Here is a 20693-nt window from a genome sequence, read left to right as displayed (position 1 = left end):
TCAGTGCTACACAAAATAAGAACCTTTAAAAACATTTATATTAACAAATTAGTCAATTACACATGTAACAATTCTACCAATTTGCTAACCTCAAATTTTATACTGCGTAACTAACAAAAAGGATAATCTGTATTTTACAAAAAAATATTTTAATACATTCATATAGCTTAATTTGTTAGATCTCTTAGAAAGAAACTGATAAATTATTAATATTTCTAACAAAACAGATTAAGCAGTCAGCTGCTCCTAAGTCTCTTCTGAAAAAATCACTTGCCCATAACCGCAGAACAAAATCTCTATTTTAAAAAAGTATTAGGAAAAAGGCTGCATTCAAAATAAAGAGGTTGTATAGGCTACCTACATCTGACCCAAGCGTGTATCAAGGTATGCTCGGGAAAAGCTCAGTTCTAAAATGACTAAGTCTACAGTTTTTCTCTTTAATTTTATGAACACAAAAAAGCTAGCATGCAGTCTAAATTTTTAAGAAAAGAAATAGTTACAATCCAAAGGCTTTAAAATCTCTTCTCTACTCTCATATTTGTACAACAATTAATATTCGCATCTATTCCTCTAAAGCATCTGTAAAAGGCTAACAATAATATCGTTTTGTATGTGTTGTTGGTGTACTCCAGAGGACACGTGAGCTTCCCTGCCCATGCCCTCACGCCTCAAGAAGAGTGCAGGCAAAGACTTGGTCTGGCCTCTGCCTTCCGTGGGACGGGGACTGTGGGGAAGTTGCTTCCATCACAGAGGATAGCTGGGCAGGACTCTAGGCCATACGCAACAGCATGACCTAATTCGGACAACAGGAGTAGTACTTTAGCATATCGGTGCCCTAATTTTCTCCTAAAAGTATAATGCACGTGTGTGCATTAAAGCCTTATCCTATACTGTTCACTGTCGCAAATAGTACTGGAAGATTTTTTCTTCTTCTTCCAGTTTTATTGAGATATAATTGACATACAGCCCTGAATAAGTTTAAGTTATACAGCATAATGATCTGACTGACACACATCATGAAATGATGACCACAGTAAGTTTAGTGAACATCCATCATCTCGTGTAGATACAATAAGTGAAATAGGAAAAAAAAATTTTTTCCTGTGATGAGAACTCTTAGGAGCCACTTTCTTAACAACTTTCATAAAGAACATACAGCAGTGTTAATCATATTTAACATGTTGTACATCCCTAGTACTTATTTATCTTATAACTGGAAGTTTGTACCTTTTGACCACCTTCATCAAATCCTCTCCCCCATCCCTGCTTCTGGTAACCATAGATCTGACCTCTTTTTCTATGAGTCTGTTTATTTGTCTTTGAAACATAAATGACCAACAACACTGTGTTAGTTCCTAGCACACAACATACTGATTCAATATTTCTATACACTTCAGAATGATCACTACGATAAGTCTAGTTACCATTCTTTTTTTTTGTAAGTTATAGAGAGAAAAACAGCCAGAATCAGAAAAATTTTACTTTATTGCACTTTGCAAATTGAAAGCTTTGAAAATATGTATTTGAGTTTGGGGGCTTTGCACTGGCAATTAAGAAGGATAGTATTTTTTTCACTTAATGTTTTGACTTGTTAAATAAGTTATTTAATAATTCAAACAAAAACTGTATTCTCAACATCTTCAGAAAAATCTTCCTTATAGTTCTTGGTGGGTATAATATAACTAGTCAGAGTATCATTAAAGTACTGTCATGTACATATTAAGTTCTAAAGTTCAATTTTTATTTAAGCTTCTAGTACTTACTCAAGGAGGAACCGTGTAGAACTGCACAGTTGGGACAGTGATATAGGTCAATGTCAACAGCATGATGTTCTTCTACTCCAACACAGCTAAGATAAGAAAAATAAAGCCAGTGTGTAAATAAGGTGAAGATTTTCACTTAACTATAACAGATTGGTTAGAATTCAGCTGAGAAATGTACAACCTCACCAATAAACTTTGTAAAGTACAGAAACACATGCAAGAATAAATTTAATTCTCTTCCTTCCATACTTGCTGAATAATTGTGGGGTTGAATATGTGGGAAGTGATTCACTACTAGCAGCAGTAGAGACAGCAGAAGTAACATAATTATAAACCATAAAACCCTCAAACCACTATGTAAATACTACCTGTTATGGACTAAATGTTTGTGTCCCTCCAAAATTCACATGCTGAAGCTGTACACTCCTGTGTGACTGTATTTGTAGATAAGGCCTCTAAGAAGGAAGTAATTAAGGTTAAATGAGGTCATAAGGATTGGAGCCTTAATCCAATAGGATTAGTGTCCCTATATGAAGAGACACCACAGAGCTCACATACCCTCTCTCTCTCCTCTCTTCTCTCTTCCTCTCCTTCTCTCCTCCCTGAGCAGACTAAAACACCACTTAACTTTAAAATATGACTGTCATCAGCAGAGGTGATTAGTAAATTTGGGTAACATCACTGACATGGTGAGAGCACTGAGTCTTAACAGTTCTGCTTTAGGTCTCATATCCCTAATTAACCAGTTAAATTAGTTTGAGGCACTGTATCTGGAATACTCCATATCATGGAGTATACAGCAGCAGCACTTAAATAAAAATAAAGTTTAAGGGGACCACCTAAGAACTGATAAAACTACATAGTGACATCTTGAAAACAGGAGTAGTTCACCAAAGAAAGACCACAGCAGCTTTGCTCACTTCCCAAATAACTTATTAGGGTAAAAATTTATACATGTTTGGACTCCCAAGAAGTTTCAGAACAAAAACACAACCACAACTAGGACTTGAAAAAGAACCAAAGCAGACCTAACACAGAATTTGGGGGCATCAGTTGACAGGTGTAACAGTGGAAGAGAAAATTAGTGAAATGGATGACAGGCATATCATTCAGAATGTAGCAGAGAGAATAAGATGGTGGGAAACACAAACAAGACTGTAAGAACCACAAAGGATAAAATGAAAAAATGTGTAACATACATTTAACCACAGCCTCAGAAGGTAAAGAGAGAATAGGAGTAGAAGCAATATTATGAGCTAACAGTTAAAAATTTGCAGAAATAATGAAAGACACTGATCTCCAGATTTAAGAAACCCAACATATCCCAAGCAGGATGAATAAAAAGTCTACATCTAATCACATCATAGTAAAACTGCAGAAAAACAAAGTCAGAAAATTTCAAAGCCATAAGAAGAAAAAAGCACAGATTACTTGCAAGGATGAGAGACTTCTCAAAGCAATAATGGAAACTGGAACACATTAGAATATCTTACATGTGCTTAAAGAAAATATCTGCTAATCTAAAATATTAACCAAGCGTTCAACATTCAGTTAAAATGTGTTTCGGGGAGGGGGGGGTAAGTAATTGTACAACCAAAAACTGAGAGTTCACCTCCAGCCAATCCACAGTAAAGAAAATGCCAACAGATGTACTTCTGGCAGAAGGAAGATGATCACAGAGAGGTCTGGGATGCAAGAAAAAACGGAAAAGCTAAGAAAAGTAGAGTAATAAATATGTGGGTAAATTTATACAAACACTGACTACATAAAACAAATAATGTCATGTGAGGTTTAAATATATATACAAAGAGCTAAAACACATGACAATAGCAGCATTTGAGTCAGGAGAGGACAAATGGAGTTACAGGGTCCCAAGGCACTTATACGAGAAGGAAAGAGAAGGTAATGATTACTGTTAGACTTCAATAATAATGAGTTGAGGACCCCTATTATAATTTCTTGGGAGACAACTAAAAGAACAGAAACAGAGAGCATAACTCCCAAACTAGTTGGGGGCAGAGGGTGATTAAAAAGAGGAGGGGAGGAAAAAGAGAAAAAAACCCAAAAAGACTAAAATAAGGTATAAATTCAAATATATCAGTAATTATATTGTATGCAAATGGACTAAATGCTTAAGTTAAAAGACAGATTATATGGCTGGACTTAAACAATACAATTTGCTGGTTATAAGAGACATAAAACAAGGATACATTAAGACTGAAAGTAATAGAATGGGCAAATAAATACCACAAAAATAGTGATCAAAAGAAAGTACAGCTATATTAAGCAACACAGAATCTAAAGCAAAAAATATGAGATAAACATGTTCACTTTATAATGATAAAAATTTCAATTCACCAGGAGGACAAAACAGTAGTGGAGAGTTTGACAATTCTCTCAGTATCTGATAGAATAAACAGGCAAAACAAAAATCTATGAAATATACAAGATTTGAACTGCAGGATTAAAAAAATATGGCCTAATGAACATTTATAGAATCCTACACCCAACATCCATAGAACACACATTTCTTCTGAAGCACACATGGACCATTCATGATCAGTGTATGATCATAACAAGTGATCATACACTGGGCCACAATCAAATTTGAAGGTCTGAAATCAGAAATTCTCTGGCCACAGTTCAAGATAGAAAGCAATGACAAAAAGTTAACTAGAAAATCTTCATGTGTTTAGAAATTAAGAAATAATATTCTAAATAACCTGAGTCAAAAGATAAATCATAATAAAGGCTAAAATTAATGAATTAATAAACATCTACCTCAAAAAAGTTACAGAAAGAATAGCAAAATAAACCTTAAAAATACAGACAGAAGGAAAACCAAAAGAACAGAACTGATGACACGGAAAACAAACATACAATAGAGCACTGAAGCCAAAAATTGATTCCTTGAAAAGACTTGTAAACCTCTAGCAAGTTCAAGAAAAATGAGATAAAACATAAGTAAACAATGGTAGGAATGAAAAGAGAGAGAAAACTATAGATTCTATACATGCTAAATGCAAAAGAGGGTATTTGAACAATTTTATGCTAAAAGATTAAAAAATATAGATAAGTCAGGCAAACCTGGGTCACAAAGAAAAAAAATATTTGAATAGTCCTAAAATTGTTACTTATATTAAAAATTATCCCCTCCTCCAAAAAAAAAAAAAAAATCCCAGGCCCAGATGGCCTCACAAGCAAGTTCTAGCAAATATTAAAGGAATAAATAATTCCAATATTATATAAAATTTGCACCAGCCAGTAGGAAAAAAAGACTTACTTTCTAACTCATTTTATGATAGCATGACCTTGATACTAAAACTTGGAAAGGATGATACAAGAAAGGAAAATTATAAGTCACTCTCATTTATGAGCAAAGATGCAAATAGCAAGTTTGGTCTATCTCTGGAATGCAAGGTGGTTTTAACACTAAAAAATTTAATCTATGAAATTTGCTACATTAACAGATTAAAATAAAAAACCATATGACCATTTAAAAAGAAGCAGGACAAGTATTTGATAAAATTCAACATTTATTTATGATTAAAAAGCAAACAAAACCCCTTAGAAAATTAAGACTACAAGGATACTTCCAAAATCTGGTAAAGGGTACTTATAAAACTCCTATGCAAATAACATGAGAGCAGTCTCTTTGAGATAAGAGCAAGACAAGAATGCCTGATGCTACCACTTCTAATGAAACTTATCCTGGTGTAGTAAAATAAGAAAAAGAACTAAAAGGTATAGAGATTGGAAAAGAAAAAGCAAAGCTGCTACTGCAAATGCTGTGGTTACACATGTAGAAAATGAATCTGTGGATAAATTACAAAAATCAATAAAAAGAAAGGTGGCAAGATACAATACCAGCACATAAAAAGTAATTGTACATCCATATACCAACATTATAAAGCTAAAAAATGAAATAAAACACCATGCACAACTGCAGAAAAAATGTCAAGTATGCTGGAATTTAACAAAAACTATGCAAAGACCCCTTTAAGGAGAATTATAACACATTATTAAGAGATTTTAAAGAAGACCTAAATAAATGGAGATATACATCATGATCATGGATTTGAAGTGTAATATGTAAAGATATTAATTCTCCTCAAATTGATTTATAGATTCAATCTAATCCCAGTCAAAATCTGTAGAACTTGACAGGCTGATTGTAAAACTGATATGGAAACATAAAGAGCCAAGGATACACAAGGCATTCTTGGGGGGGGCGGGGGGAAAGAAAAAAGCAAACTCTCTACCAGGTATCAAGACATATTTTAAAGTTGTAGGAATGAAGGTAATACAAAACTGATGCAAGAGCCCCCAAACAGACCCAGGCATATGTGGACACTTATGCAGCAAGGACAGACTTTTCTGTAGGAGGTCCTGAGACACCATTTATATATCTGTATGGGGAAAAAATGAAATTAGACACCTATCTCACAACATAAAAATTTATTCCAAAATAGATTAGAAACACGCATGAAAACACACGTGAGAGGAAAACTACAAAGGTTGTATAACATAAAATCAAAATATCTTTATGACTTTGTGGTAGGAAGTGTTGTCTTAATCAAAACATAAAATGTACTATCCATAAGGGGAAAAACTGGTAACTTTAATTATACTAAAATATATAGTTCATTAAACTATAAAGAATGAAAGGATAAGCCAGAGTGGGAGAAGACTTTACAATAGAGATAACCACCAAAGGAATTATACCCACAGTATAATAAACTCCTACAAATCAATAGGAAAGGGGAGGGGAGAAGGGGGAGGGGAGGGGAGGGGAGGGGAGGGGAGGGGAGGGGAGGGAAAGGAAAGGAGGAAAGAAAGAACCCAGTAAAAAAAAAATGAACAAAAGATGTAACTAGGCACACAATAAAAGGAAATACAAGTGACTGATACATGAAAATATATGTAACCTCAAAAATAACTGGAGGAATGCAAACTAAAACCACAATATGCTCACCATATTGACTAAAACTAAAAAGTCTACTGATACCAAATGTTGAAGATGATGTGGAGCAACGGAAACTCATATACCACTGCCTGGAGTAAATTTGGCACAGCCATTATGGAAAACAATTTTGTAAAAGAACTGAAGAATCCTATAATCTATGACCAAGCGATTCCTCTTTTAGGTACATGTACCTTAGAGAAACTCATGCACGTGTGCACAAGGACACTATACAGGAAAGGTTACAGAATCATTATTTATAATAGTCCATTAACAGTAAAATGTATAAACTACAGTATATTCTCACAATGGAATTCTGCATAATAAAAATGAAAGAACTATAGACCCATGCAATAACTGAATGAATTATATGAATGTCAATATTATGTTAAAAAAAAGACAAGAATATATACAATGTATTCTATTTATTCATAAAGTTTAAAGCCAGGCAAAGCTGAAGTACAGTGTTTAGGGATTAAACTATAAAGAAAAGCAGAGATAGATCGTAACAGTAGGATCACAGATTCCTCTAGGGAGTTGTGACCTGGAAAGGATTGCGGGGAGGTGTCTGGATCCTGGGTGGTTGTTATTACAAGGGTATATGTTTTATAATCATTCATTAAGTTATATATTTATATTTTAGACACTTTTCTGTGTTCTTTCACAATTAAAATATTTTTAAGGATAAAATTCTATCTACAATAATATAAAAAGATTAAGCAAACAAAAACCTTGAATTAATCTAACAACTGAAGCAAAATATCAAAAACAATGTATCTTAAAAATCTGTGGATACCCCAAAATAAACCTGTTCTCATTTGAGGACTCCAGTACAATTGCTTCCATAAAGTCTTTGGGAGTCTGAGTAGAGTCTGATGCCATCAAGACAAAAAAAAAAAAAAAAAAAGTCAAAACCAGTTGTCAAAAATAACATATTTCCATTTGAATATTCAATCCGTGTAACTGAATCAAGTACTTGCAATTTACTTCTATAGAACGGAAATTTCTTTGGTTTTATCTGTCCAATTTAGATATACTTCATTTATTTCCACAGAAAGCAAAGGTGAATATGCTAACTGTTTAGAAAGTTTTTTTAACTGAAAAACTATCAATTTCCAATCCGATAAAATAAACCTTATGCAAAATTTTTTACTTATTTATGTACAACCTACTGGGTCCACGGTTTTTTATAAGACATCCAAAAGGGTTTCTGTAACCCAAAGAAAAGGTTAAGAATCATTGGATAGTGTATTCACACTTCCCAATTTCAAAACTTACTTACAAAGCTACAGTAATCAAGACACTATGGTACTGACATACAGATCAATGGAACAGAATTGAGAGTCCAGAAATAAACCCTTACCATTTAGGATCAACTGATTTTCAACAAGGGGTGCCAAGATCATCCAATAGGGAATAGTCTTTTCAACAAACGGTACTGAGACAAATACATGCAAAAGAATGCAGTTGGACCCCCACCACACACCATATATAAAAATTAACTCAAATGGATCATATATGTAAATGTAAGACCTAAAATTATAAAACTCCTCAAATAAAGCATAGGAGTAAATCTTCATGGCCTTGAATCAGAAAATGGTTTCTTAGATCCAGCACCAAAAGCACGAGGGACAAAAGAAAAATAGATGAATTGGATGTCACCACTACAATCTGAAGGCTTCTGTTTTCTCAGCTTAGTTTAGTGCGAGATAATCAGCCGAGTCTGGAAAGTGGTAGAGAAGTGTGAGGAAAGGAAATACAAAATAGTTGACCTGAGGAATGAAGACCAAGAAACAGTAACACTGCTAGGTAGCACTGAGACTCCACCTGAGGTCTGTGATAATGAATTCCAAGTGAAATCATCTCTGCACAGCTGTGTGATTGTTTTCGTTTTCTTAGCAATGTTCAACCATGTGGCGCAGGCCCAGAGGAGGAGCTTGGGTCCATCGAGAGTTGGGGTTTTGCAGGCAAAGACTAGAAAGGGAGTTGAGGATATTTACCAGGGAGATAATATAATGATGAACCATGAAAGCGAAACTGGACAAAAGGGGCATGAATACAGAAAAAGGTAGTGAAAGATGGTGAGATGGCTACTGAGCCTGCGCGTCTGGAGCCTGTGCTCCGCAACAAGAGAGGCCGCGACAGTGAGAGGCCCGCGCACCGCGATGAAGAGTGGCCCCCGCTTGCCACAACTAGAGAAAGCCCTCGCACAGAAATGAAGACCCAACACAGCCAAAAATAAATAAAAAATTAAAAAAAAAAAAAAAAAAAGATGGTGAGATGGTCTTAGGGGGTCTCAATATGTTCTCAGCACTGACTCAGTGGAAGGCCTTGAACAACCGATCTGTAAGAGGCAGAGATGATGCTCAAAGAGTGGGATGTTCAGAATTTAAAGTTTCTGAAGTAGTGCAGTCTATGACAGTGATAAGGTACAAGTGTAATAACAGCAGGTTGCTAAAATGGAGCAAAGAAAAGGGTCACTGGAGGTAAGTGAGAAGGTATCTCTACATTCAGTGAAACAATTCCAAACCACACTTCCCTGATTTTGGTGCTACTCCGACCAGAACAGAAACTCAAGACCACAGAAGCCAACTTGACACTTCTAGAAACTCGTGGTTTGTCTCGTCATACCTTGACTATGGCCACATTCCTTATGCTTAAAAAGTGATGGTTACACCAAAAGAATTATTGAGAAAAAATTGTTGGATATATCCTGGAAAACCTAAACCAGCATACATCATGAACTAACGTATGAATATCTAAGATACATATATAAGGGTGATTCCCATAAAGTTTAGGGAAGAAAGAGAAGACAGGGACATTCCAATTAATTAAGGACACTTCAGCAAAACTTGGCTAATGATCCTCAAAGACCCACGGTTCCTCTCTCCAGCTTCTGCTCTTCACTTCCACACTCACCCTCTATACTCTCTTTTACTAAAATGTCAGTGATATCTTCAGGTTTTGACCATTTCTAATCAACTGGCAAAACATTTATAGCTTACATTTATCAAAATTTTTCAGAACTTAATGGTAAATTTGGTAAATTAATAAAAAACAGTACATCTGATAAATCAGTAAATCTTAAAAACAATCCTTTATATTAATCACATAAAATATAATTTTAAAAATCAAATTAAACATAAAAATTAAATGCCCCTAGACCAAGAAGGTTATTTCAGATCTTTGGACGGCACTAAAAGGAACTACTACATACATTTCAGTTTCTCTCTCAAAGGGAGGGATAACTTCTCCCATCCCTCAGCCCCCGTTAAAAGAATTCTAGTCACTGTAGCTTTAATAGATATGTTAAGAGCAAATGCAGTAGGACACATAAAATGCAGAACTCTGAAAGCAAACTTTCTAAGAATAACTTTCAAATCCCCTTTAGTCTCTCACTCCATTTAGTTCTCTTATAAAACTTTCCTTCATATACAAATCGCTCCATTTTTTCCTAATGGCAAAATGTTCAATGTTTATTAGACCATTGGGAGTGTGTGTGTGTATATGTGGGGGGGGGGCGTTTCCTATAGGGGTGACAATCTGGCCTTTTCTGAATAGCTTCCATCTATAGAAGAACAGCCTCCTTGCCATTTGGTGAGTGTGACAGTGACAACTTTAGCACTTTCTATTGTCTTAATCTTCTGAAATTGTTGCTTAGCTGGCTTTTTTTTTTTTTTTTTTTGACACTTAACGAGAACAGAATTGAATTAATGACTAACCAGAATTCCCTGGGATCTGCCTAACATTCTCTTTTTTCTGCTTGGATAATGCTCCCATTTATATTCCCTCCTCTTGGTGTTAGAAGAGTAGGTGGCCAAATTCTTTAAGATCTTCCTGCCAGTGGACTTCATTAGATATTCCTCTTGCTTCAAATGTTCTCCCCATTCCTCACCAAGGAACCATACACTACCTAGGCTTCAAAGCTCAACACAACTTCCTCCTCCTTGGTGAAACATCACTGGATCACCCCATATAAAGTCCTGCAACATTTTATTCACACACAGTTCCACTCACTGATGTCTAATATTGAGCTATTTTACACACCCTATTTCCTGAGTTGAGCTCAAGACTTCTCTCAGGACCACTTACAGTGCCCTCTCAACATGATGATCCCAGTAAATTTCTGTTGATTATTAACTGTGCTGAAAACTTATTTTAAAATTGATCCGTTGTGGTAAAGTTATAAGCAGCTTAAAAAAAAAAAGTGTTCTGCTTGAATTTTTTAAGAATTTGGTATGGGAACTAAAGGCAACACAGTTGGCAAAAAAGGGGAAGATCTTTCAATGTATGAATTAGTAGATTTCTCATCTTTCCTTAGACGGTAGTAGGATGTAGCAATGAAATTCATTCATTTAAAATTGTGCTTCAGTGCAAGTTTTCGCCTGTGTTTCAAAAGTTCATCTTTCTACCCAAAGGCGATTTTTATGACTTCTTCATAGAGGACTGAGTCATCCATTGTGCAATCCTCAAAGCCTCACACTAATACCATCAAAGAGCATGCGGAGTGGCCTTCGAGATGAATTAACACCAGGAGTATAGAGGGTGGTTTATAACCTGCTCTTCATATTTCCTTTCATATCATAACTCTGGGGTCAGCTGAGGCCTTGGGACAACTATAAGTCAGGCAAGGATTGCCCAGTCTAGTTTCACGCCACCAGAAAAACAGGTGTCAACTGGCTCCAGTGGGATGCATAGATTTTTGGTTTGGGGACTTCCCTGGTGGTGCAGTCAGTGGTTAGGAATCCGCCTGCCAATGCAGGGGACACAGGTTCAAGCCCTGGTCCAGGAAGATCCCACATGCCACGGAGCAACTAAGCCCGTGTGCCACAACTATTGAGCCTGTGCTCTAGAGCCCGCAAACTACAACTACTGAGCCCGTGTGCCACAACTACTGAAGCCCACGTGCCTGGAGCCTGTGCTCCGCAACAAGAGAAGCCACCGCAATGAGAAGTCCATGCACCGCAATGAAGAGTAGCCCCCGCTCGCCGCAACTACAGAAAGCCCGCGTGTAGCAACAAAGACCCAATGCAGCCAAAAATAGGTAAGTACAATAAATAAATTTAAAAAAGAAAAAGAAAGACTTGGTTTGATTTCTAGCTCCAGTAGTTTTGACTTTGAGCAACTTCCTTAATTCCTCTGAGCAGTTCTCCTAGGATTAAATAGGACAATGTATGTAAATTTGTAAAGCATATGGCTTAGCATATAATAAGAAATAGTACAGTAAATATTATTAAGTAATGAATAGTAACCATTAATATTATTATGCTTCTATTAGGTACCAAGCATAGCTTATACAACTCTGGGCTTATTACCTATGAGGTTGGAGCCCACGCAGGAAATTTGGCTTTATGACTAGGCTTAATATTTTTTTCTTCAGTGATGCCTCTTCAGAACACAATTAGACACTCAAATGGCCATTCTTTAAGGGAAAAAGAAGAGAATTCCTTTTCAATTTTTAATTCCTTTTTGATGGTTGAGTTCTCTGGAGTCAGTCTACCTATGTTAAAATGCTGGGCTACTACCTATATGTGCCTTTGGGTAAATTTCTCTGTCTGTTTTTGGTCTCATCTGAAAGGATGGAGATAATGACAGTATCTCCCTCAAAGTTAAGAAAATTAATTAAGTTAACAAACATAAAACGTTCAGAATTGAAACTGCAGAACAATTGTTTTGGTGGTCCAAAAATCTTACTTTGCTAACCGGTATTAGCTTAATAGGTTGATATTCCTGCTAAAAGTACTAGGATGCCAACAGGCATTTCCACTTTTAAATTGCATTTTATGCAGTGTTTTAGCCCTAAGATACTCTATTATCAATTATCAGCTAAAGCAAAAATTTATAATTTGCATATATGAAATATTTTCACTGACAATCAACCTGGTAGTTTTTTATTAAACCTGTGGTTTAATAAAAAAAAAACCCAACTTCTGTTATTCTCTTGCTGACATGTAAAGCTCTTTTCAAAAAATTAAGTGCTTTTCTTTACAAGTTGAGTATGGCATTGAAGATTTTATTTTCTGACACATTAAAGCTATTTACTGGCATATAATATGCTTAACAATATTTAATAAGGATTTTGAATGAAGTGCATACTCTGAACCAAATTCCTTTGGTTCATAATAATCTCAGAAAATTAGATAGTTTTTCTACCTCTAATAGCCAGCTCATGCTTCCAAGTGTCCTAGGGCTTCCTGAATTATTTCCAACCAGCTGACTCAGAACATCTATGTTAATAAGGGTGAGGGAGGACGACAATATAAAAAGGAATGAACAAAGAACATGAAAGGAAAATAAGAGGGACTGAAGAACCAAGAGGTAAGCTCACTGATACAAAATGTACCCCTTAAAAAGCTGAAAATCCTGTTGACATGCTTCTAATAAAATTTGTCCCAAGATGAATGTGTGAAACATATACATCAAATATAATTTACATGCTGAACATTATACTACTTGCCTCTAGAGCACAGAAAACATGCTTGTTCTCGTCACTGTCTATCTGACACCTGAGTACACAGGGTAGGCAACGTAAATGGTAAATGGATTAAAGTATCTTTACAAATAAGCATAAACAAACTATTATCTCAGGAAGGTAATAATTTCTACTAGGATGCTCTAAAGAAAGAAAAGCTGCTTTAAGTTTATGAAATATCCAAAAAGCTAAGTAGATTTGCTTTTCACCACCTTGTGGTCGTTCCACTAGCTCTTCAATCTCTCAAACTAATACTCTTACTCCTCTTTAGGAATCTACTTTCTGCCGGTGCGGCTATGCCTGAGGTATGCCAACAGTGACTAAGGAACGCTATAGTGCAAGTGGTGCCCAGCACATCTGCTGTTTCATGAAGACGGACTACACTTCTACTTATAAGCAGTGAAACAGCAAATAAATGCCAACCCAAAATGAATATTATGTGAGAATTTAACAAGAACTTTGTAAATCATCTTAGGGGAGAAAAATCTTGCCATGATGATAAAGGATAAACAGTAGCAATCACATAGACGTTTGCTTGGAAATGTTAAGTTAATAAAGGAAGGAATTAAAAACTGTGCCATCATTATGTACAATACTGCCTTCTTTTTTTTTTTTTGGCTGCGTTGGGTCTTCGTTGCTGCGCGCGAGCTTTCTCTAGTTGCGGTGAGCGGGGGCTACTCTTCATTGTGGTGCATGTCCTTTTCATTGTTGTGGCTTCTCCTGTGGAGCACGGGCTGTAGGCGCGTGGGCTCAGTAGTTGTGGCTCGTGGGCTCTAGAGCGAGGGCTCAGTAGTTGTGGCACACGGGCTTAGTTGCTCTGCGGCATGTGGGATCTTCCTGGACAAGGGCTCGAACCCGTGTCCCCTGTATTGGCAGGCAGATTCTTAACCACTGCACCACCAGGGAAGTCCCCGCTCACAGAATATTTACTGACAAAAAGCAGAAATTCCAAGCACATTAGGGAGGCATTAGTTTGGGCTACTATCCTGGCTGTAAATACCCTATTATACTCAAAATTAAATATGAATTTTGCAAATATAAAGGGGTAGAAAATGGACGTGAGGAGGAAAAAATAAATAATGGGTGACTTTTTCTTTCGAGATCTCAGTTTGAAATATCCATTTTTTTTTTTTTTTTTGCAGTACGCGGACCTCTTACTGTTATGGCCTCTCCCGTTGCAGGGCACAGGCTCCGGACGCGCAGGCTCAGCGGCCCAGCCGCTCCGCGGCATGTGGGATCTTCCCGGACCAGGGCACGAACCCGTGTCCCCTGCATCGGCAGGCGGACTCTCAACTACTGTGCCACCAGGGAAGCCCCTAAAATATCCATACTTTTTGTCAATGTAAAAGGATGCATTATTCCTGAATGTTCAAGTTTAGTCGCAGGTATATAATCCCATTGTGCAAAAAAGATCTCTGTTCATTACAGATTTATATATTATGCCCATTTATTCTGTTCTCCTTTCTTGTAGCTTCTAAGTGTCCTTATGTTAGCTTGATTTTCCAAGTAGCGTATCTACTAAAAGAATACATAGATTAAATAGATAAGTAGAAATAGATTTTTTAAAAAGATAAACCAATAGCCATCATGTATTTTCATTTCAACCCAGCTGACCGTTTTAATTCCCACTGTGAGCATGGCAAGGAAAGCTATATTTTCCAGGGTCTAATGACACCTACAGAAGATTTAATATATGCATGGCTAAGAGATCACACCCTGGGATAAAAGACAACAGGAAGTCATAAACTTCTATATTGAGGACACTTAGTGATGAGTCAACTACAAAGGGCAGGAGTCAACTCAAGCCGATCTAGTTCCCTAATAACCTTTCTCCTCTTGTAAACAGTCTTCAGTGCCCAAACCTAAGGGGAGAGACTACATTCTGAGTGAAGCCAAGAGAAAGGATTCATCTTAGAGAACTTCCTGTTGGGACAAAAACTAAGGTTTCTAAGGGGGACTACTTAACACCCTTAGCAGGCTTCTTCATTCTCAATGAAGGATGAGTTAAGAGTAGAGGTTTGGATCATGGAAAGCCTGACATAATCCTTAACAAACATCCCTACTTGAAGATTTCAAAGAACTTCAACAAAATTACAAATCAGAAGTACCCATCAAAAGCAAAACGGGTAGGGGCTTCCCCGGTGGCGTAGTGGTTGAGCGTCTGCCTGCTGATGCAGCGGACACGGGTTCGTGCCCCGGTCCGGGAACATCCCACCCACATGCCGCGGAGCGGCTGGGCCCGTGAGCCATGGCCGCTGAGCCTGCGCGTCCGGAGCCTGTGCTCCGCAACAGAAGAGGCCCGCGTACCGCAAAAAAAAAAAAAAAAGCAAAACGGGTAGTGCTGAGTTGTCCAGAAAAGGTCAACAGCGAACACTGGACCATCCTATTTCAAAACATACAGTAAGGGCAAAGTGTTAAGTGTGTAATACGTAGGGGTTTTTACCTATTAGATCCATTCAGAAGATAACATCATTATAGGTTCCTCAAGGTTCACTTTGTAATTCTTCTTTATTTCCACTAGAGGTCAGATGACAAATGATTGGCAAATACAAGAAAAATACAAGTAGTCCTTCCTTTGCATGGTAGTGTGGGAGCATAAAAATAATTATGCAAGTTGAAACTACGCAAAGCTATCTTCGTAATCAATGGGAAAATTCCAGTTGTCCCCTGAGCTTCAAAAATGTTTGTTAAAACATTTAAAACTCTCTTACTGTTGGTTATAATGTATGGAGAAATGAAAAATTCCTAAAACATTTACTTAGTACACTGTAATTTAAACCATTATGCTCTTAAGGTTGCCTTCACTAAGTGCTCCTGGCTGCATATCAAGAATCTCTCAAATGGTGGCAGTGTCAACATTCCTACCATCAGTTACTCATTTTATTATTTCATTTATACTCAATTTAAATTTCACTTCCAGAAACATCACTGTTTGTTCCTTGCTGGACTTTCATCTTTATTGACCACTTCCCTCTTGTGATTACCCAGCTCTGTAGTACGTCACGCTTATCAATGGGAAACAAGGAAGCAGTACAACAACACCCTTTCCTGTCTGTGTGTGAGCTGAAGAACAGATGCCCAGCTGTTGTGGACACACTGACTTGCTGACCTGCATACTGAAGAGCTCGCAGCAAAATCTATACTTTATTTGCACCGTTACTATATCATGATGACCAAAATTTGAATCGTGTCATGGGGGACTAGTATTTAACTAAACCATGGCGATAGAGCGATATAATGAGAAATATATATTTGGTCTTCATCCCTGGCTCCTGGCGCAAGAGCACCTAAAACCCTGGTAAGTTCCCGAGTGACGGAGGAGTGTCTTTTGTTATTCATAACAAGCCAAGCCCCTTTCAGCCACACCTGAGTTTATGCTAATACGGTGGCTCTGGGTGGGTCCCTGGATAGCTTCAGTATGGCTGAGTTTACCAGAGGAGCCAACCAGGATTAGAGAGTGAGAACTTTCAGCCCCACCCCCCAACCTCCAAGAAGGGGAGAGAAGCTGGGAATTAAGTTAATCACCAATGGTCAATGCTTTAATCAATCGTGCCTACACAGTGGAGCCTCCATAAGAACTCTACCCAAAGGGGTTCAGAGTGCTTTGGTGTTGGTGAGTGCATTCACATGCCAGAATAGCGGTGCATCCCAAACTCCAAAGGGACAGACGCATGTGGGACCCTTCAGGACCTCACCCTATGTACCTCTTCATCTGGCTCTTCATTTATAACCTTTATAATATCCTTCCTAATAAACTGGTAATAGCAAGTAAAGTCTTCCCTGGGTTCTGTGAGCCACTAGAGCAAACTATCAAACCTAAAGAGGGGGTCGTGGAAACCCCCAATTTGTAGCCAAGTCAGACAGAAATTTATGTAACCCAGGAATCCAGTATTTGCAATCGGTGTCTGAAGTAGGGGGGCAGATTTGTTGGACTGAGCCCTTAACCTGTGGGGTCTACACTAACTCCAGGTTATTACTGTCAGAGTTGAATTAAACTGTAGGATACTCAGCTGGCGTCTGTAGAGAACTAGAGAACTGGAGAACTGCTGGATGTAGAAAACCCACACATTTGGTATCAGAAGTGTTATAAGTAGAGAAACAGTTTTCCTTTGTAGGGTGACCGAAATCTGTGAGAATCAGAAAGGACAAAGTGCGGACTGCGTACACAGCGTTCTCTAAAAGAGCATTTCTTAAACTATCCCACAGGAGTTAAGGGTACACACACAAAGATTCCATAGTCAAATAAGCCTGGGAGATGCTGGGCTAAGATCAAATCACTTTACTTACCAGCAAGACTTCTTGGAGAATTCAACAAATTGATGTGCACTTTGCACTTACCAGATGGGGATCTAGATGGGGGCTACTACTTCCCACCTTAGGAATGTGTTATAGAAGTTAATTTTCAGACTCACCAGCTGTGAAGAATTTACTATAAATGTAATGTTTTATAACTATAATTGTTACAATTTAAATTCACAAACTTTTTTTTAATTTACAATTTTACAACTGGTACAAAGTACCAGCACATTAAGTGTTTTGTGAAACCACTCCCTTAACAACAAAGGATACCCAATTAGTGACAGCATTACCAAGCGTTTACAGCACGCATTATCGGAAAGCACCTGAGCAAAAAGAGTCAATAATCGATAACACACTAAAACTTTTTAAAACTATCGTTTCAAACTGAAGAGAAACTTATCAAGATGTTTGTCCCAGATTTCCCTTATCACAATATAATCAACAAATATGTATAGGGCACCTTCTAGGCTCAAGCCTAAAGACTGTGTACCCTTACTTTAAAGAGCTGACAATTTTGTCAAAATACACAATCTCCATAAGAAGCAAGATACACCATATCTCTATGTCAGCATCTGATTTTCTTCTGGGCAAAATCACCTATGAGCCAGGACTACCCTTCCCCACAGAGCTTCTGTCCTAAGGTAAGAATTCAAAGCTACTATCTAGCACCATGAGCTCTCTGACTTCAAAAATTATAACCTTGCCTGTCAAAACTATTTAAAGGATATTTGCCAAGTCCCTTTTGCATAGCTTGACTCCATTCCTGGCTAGGCCCATCCTACTGTCACCAATGTATCAGAATGACAGAATGGGCAATTTAAGAAGACCTCTTATCAGATTCCCCACCAAAATTCTGAAGTTTTTCTCTAGTTAAGAAAACACAGAAAATTAGATGCAGCAGTGGGGACTGGTTAAAGTAGATAAGAGATAGCAGGAAAAAGATATAGCAAGGAAGGAGATGAAACACTATCAATGAATTGCTCCCACTGGCCTGGAGCAATTGAGTGCACAGATGAGATGGTCCAACACATGCCAACAGCTCACGGGGCATAGAGAATAACTAAGGTCCACGATGTTTAGACATTAAATGATATAGTATTCTATCAAGAAGAGCATAATATATTGTTGTTAAAATCCTTCCAAAAATAGTTAACACATAAAGGATTTTATCTTCTGGGCTTCCCTGGTGGCGCAGTGGTTGAGAATCTGCCTGCCAATGCAGAGGACACGGGTTCGAGCCCTGGTCTGGGAGGATCCCACATGCCGCAGAGAAACTGAGCCCGTGAGCCACAACTACTGAGCTGCGCGTCTGGAGCCTGTGCTCCGCAACAAGAGAGGCCGCGACAGTGAGAGGCCCGCGCACCGCGATGAAGAGTGGCCCCCACTCGCCGCAACTAGAGAAAGCCCTCGCACAGAAACGAAGACCCAACACAGCCAAAAATAAAATTAATTAATTAATTTTTTTTTAAAAAAGAATTTTATCTTCTGAGTAACTTTTCTGGGATACTCAGCCACATTTCACAAGTAGAATCTTTCAGTTACAGGAAAATCTTACTTAAGTAGACCATAACATTCCCCGAAGATGGCAATGCTGTTGCTAGTTTTTTATATGCTAATTAATCTGTAAAATGTTAACACTTCATTGCAGTTGTTCCCAGGCTAAAAGGTTACTTACTACTATGAAATGCTTCTAGCATTTTAAAAAGTAGGGATTCAAAAGGAATAAAGGAAGGAAGAAATCAATTAAAACAGCTTCAAATTAAAACCCTATCACACATAAACTCCAAGTCAAGGCATCTTTTCAAGGTTGTACCAGAAAACTATTCAATGAAGTAAGCAAGCAGCTTTCATATTCTACTTTGACAGTCATGGTCCCAAAGCATCTGCATACAGACATAAGTAAATAAAAACACACTTATTATATAGGCATTAATACATGAACACGACCATCATGTAAAAAAATCTATCTGCTATTTAATAAGTGGAATCCACACTCTACTTTCAAATCCAATTGTCTTATGATCACTCACTTATGGTCACTCTTCACATTAACAATTTTCTACCCATTTAGGTTGGAGTGACCCAGAAGCAGACCCTGACACACGAATCTGAGGGGGTGTCCATATGGGGAGGTGGTCTCTGGAAGCACTGGTAGGGGAGCGGAAAAGGGGGACAGGGAAGGAGAGGAAGCCATAGCGGGCACCTTCACGAGCATTTGCCCCTTTGGGGACATCTGGAAGACTACGCAGAAGGGGCTTCAGGGTGGTCCCAGCAGTGGAAGAGGAAGCTAGGTATTTATCCACTGTCTCCTAATCGACAAAGGTTGAGGGCTATCCAGAGGCATTTACTCCTCAGAATTTCCAGCCTGCTTCAAGTACAAGCTGCTGAGCACCTGTAGTCAGAAAAAGTCCTCAGGTCAAGTCTCAAGTGTTTCAACAAGAAGTATTCCAGAGATGGAGACACAGACAGAACTAGAGATAGAGATGGAAACATAGAAACCCAGGGGAGAGTGATGGGGCTTCTGCAGAGCCTGCTACCTGTGCAGCATTTTAGTCTACCCAAGCTAATATGCAGACATACTGACATGTGTTCACTCTTTGTACACATACGCTCATCTTAACACTCACTGTGTTCTTCACCCTTCTGTCCCTTATTCCTCCATCCTCTCTGGGATGAATAATGAACAAGTATATACATAAAATACATATAAATAAAGTTATTAGAGGTAAATAGGTATAGACTAAGTAAATAAAATTACTCATTAATAAGTAATATTTAATACTTAATTCCTGAACAAAGATTAAGGACAAAATAGTCCAGCTTGATGAGGAAATCCACAACTGATTTGTATACGTGGGAAACCATCACTGGAACTGAGCAATTCCCCAGAGGGAGAAATAATCATTCCTACCAACTTACTATATATCAGTTCCAGAGACAGACATAAAAGTGATGGGTTTTAAAGACAAATTTTGTCCCACCTGTGAGAGCAGCCTCAACTCTGGGTTCACCTACCACGAATCCCTTGTGAGACTGGATCACTGTGTAGAAACTGGACCAGGGGAGCAGATGGAAAGAGGGCAATCGTCTTTTAGACAAAAGAGATTAAAATATTTTAGCTATTTTAAGTTCCACAGAGAAAGCAGCACTTCAGGAACTATTTTTAAATGAAGAAGGAAATCATGGTGATGACCAG

At 37.8% G+C, this 20693-nt stretch overlaps 1 protein-coding gene across 1 annotated transcript in view; it reads right to left on the bottom strand.

The window, feature by feature from the left end:
• KDM7A (lysine demethylase 7A) overlaps window positions 1-20693 on the bottom strand; it is a gene marked incomplete at its 5' end in the record, with an annotated part of 80795 nt that overhangs the window by 43998 nt on the left and 16104 nt on the right. Inside the window, one exon of the mRNA XM_082661514.1 lies at window positions 1764-1849. Coding sequence (XP_082517640.1) covers window positions 1764-1849 — 86 coding nt within the window. The remainder of the gene's footprint in view (window positions 1-1763; window positions 1850-20693) is intronic.

Source organism: Grampus griseus (genome assembly GCF_964374135.1).
Source record: "Grampus griseus genome assembly, chromosome: 9".
NCBI lineage: Eukaryota > Metazoa > Chordata > Mammalia > Artiodactyla > Delphinidae > Grampus > Grampus griseus.
This window is presented reverse-complemented; position numbering and strand designations above follow the sequence as displayed.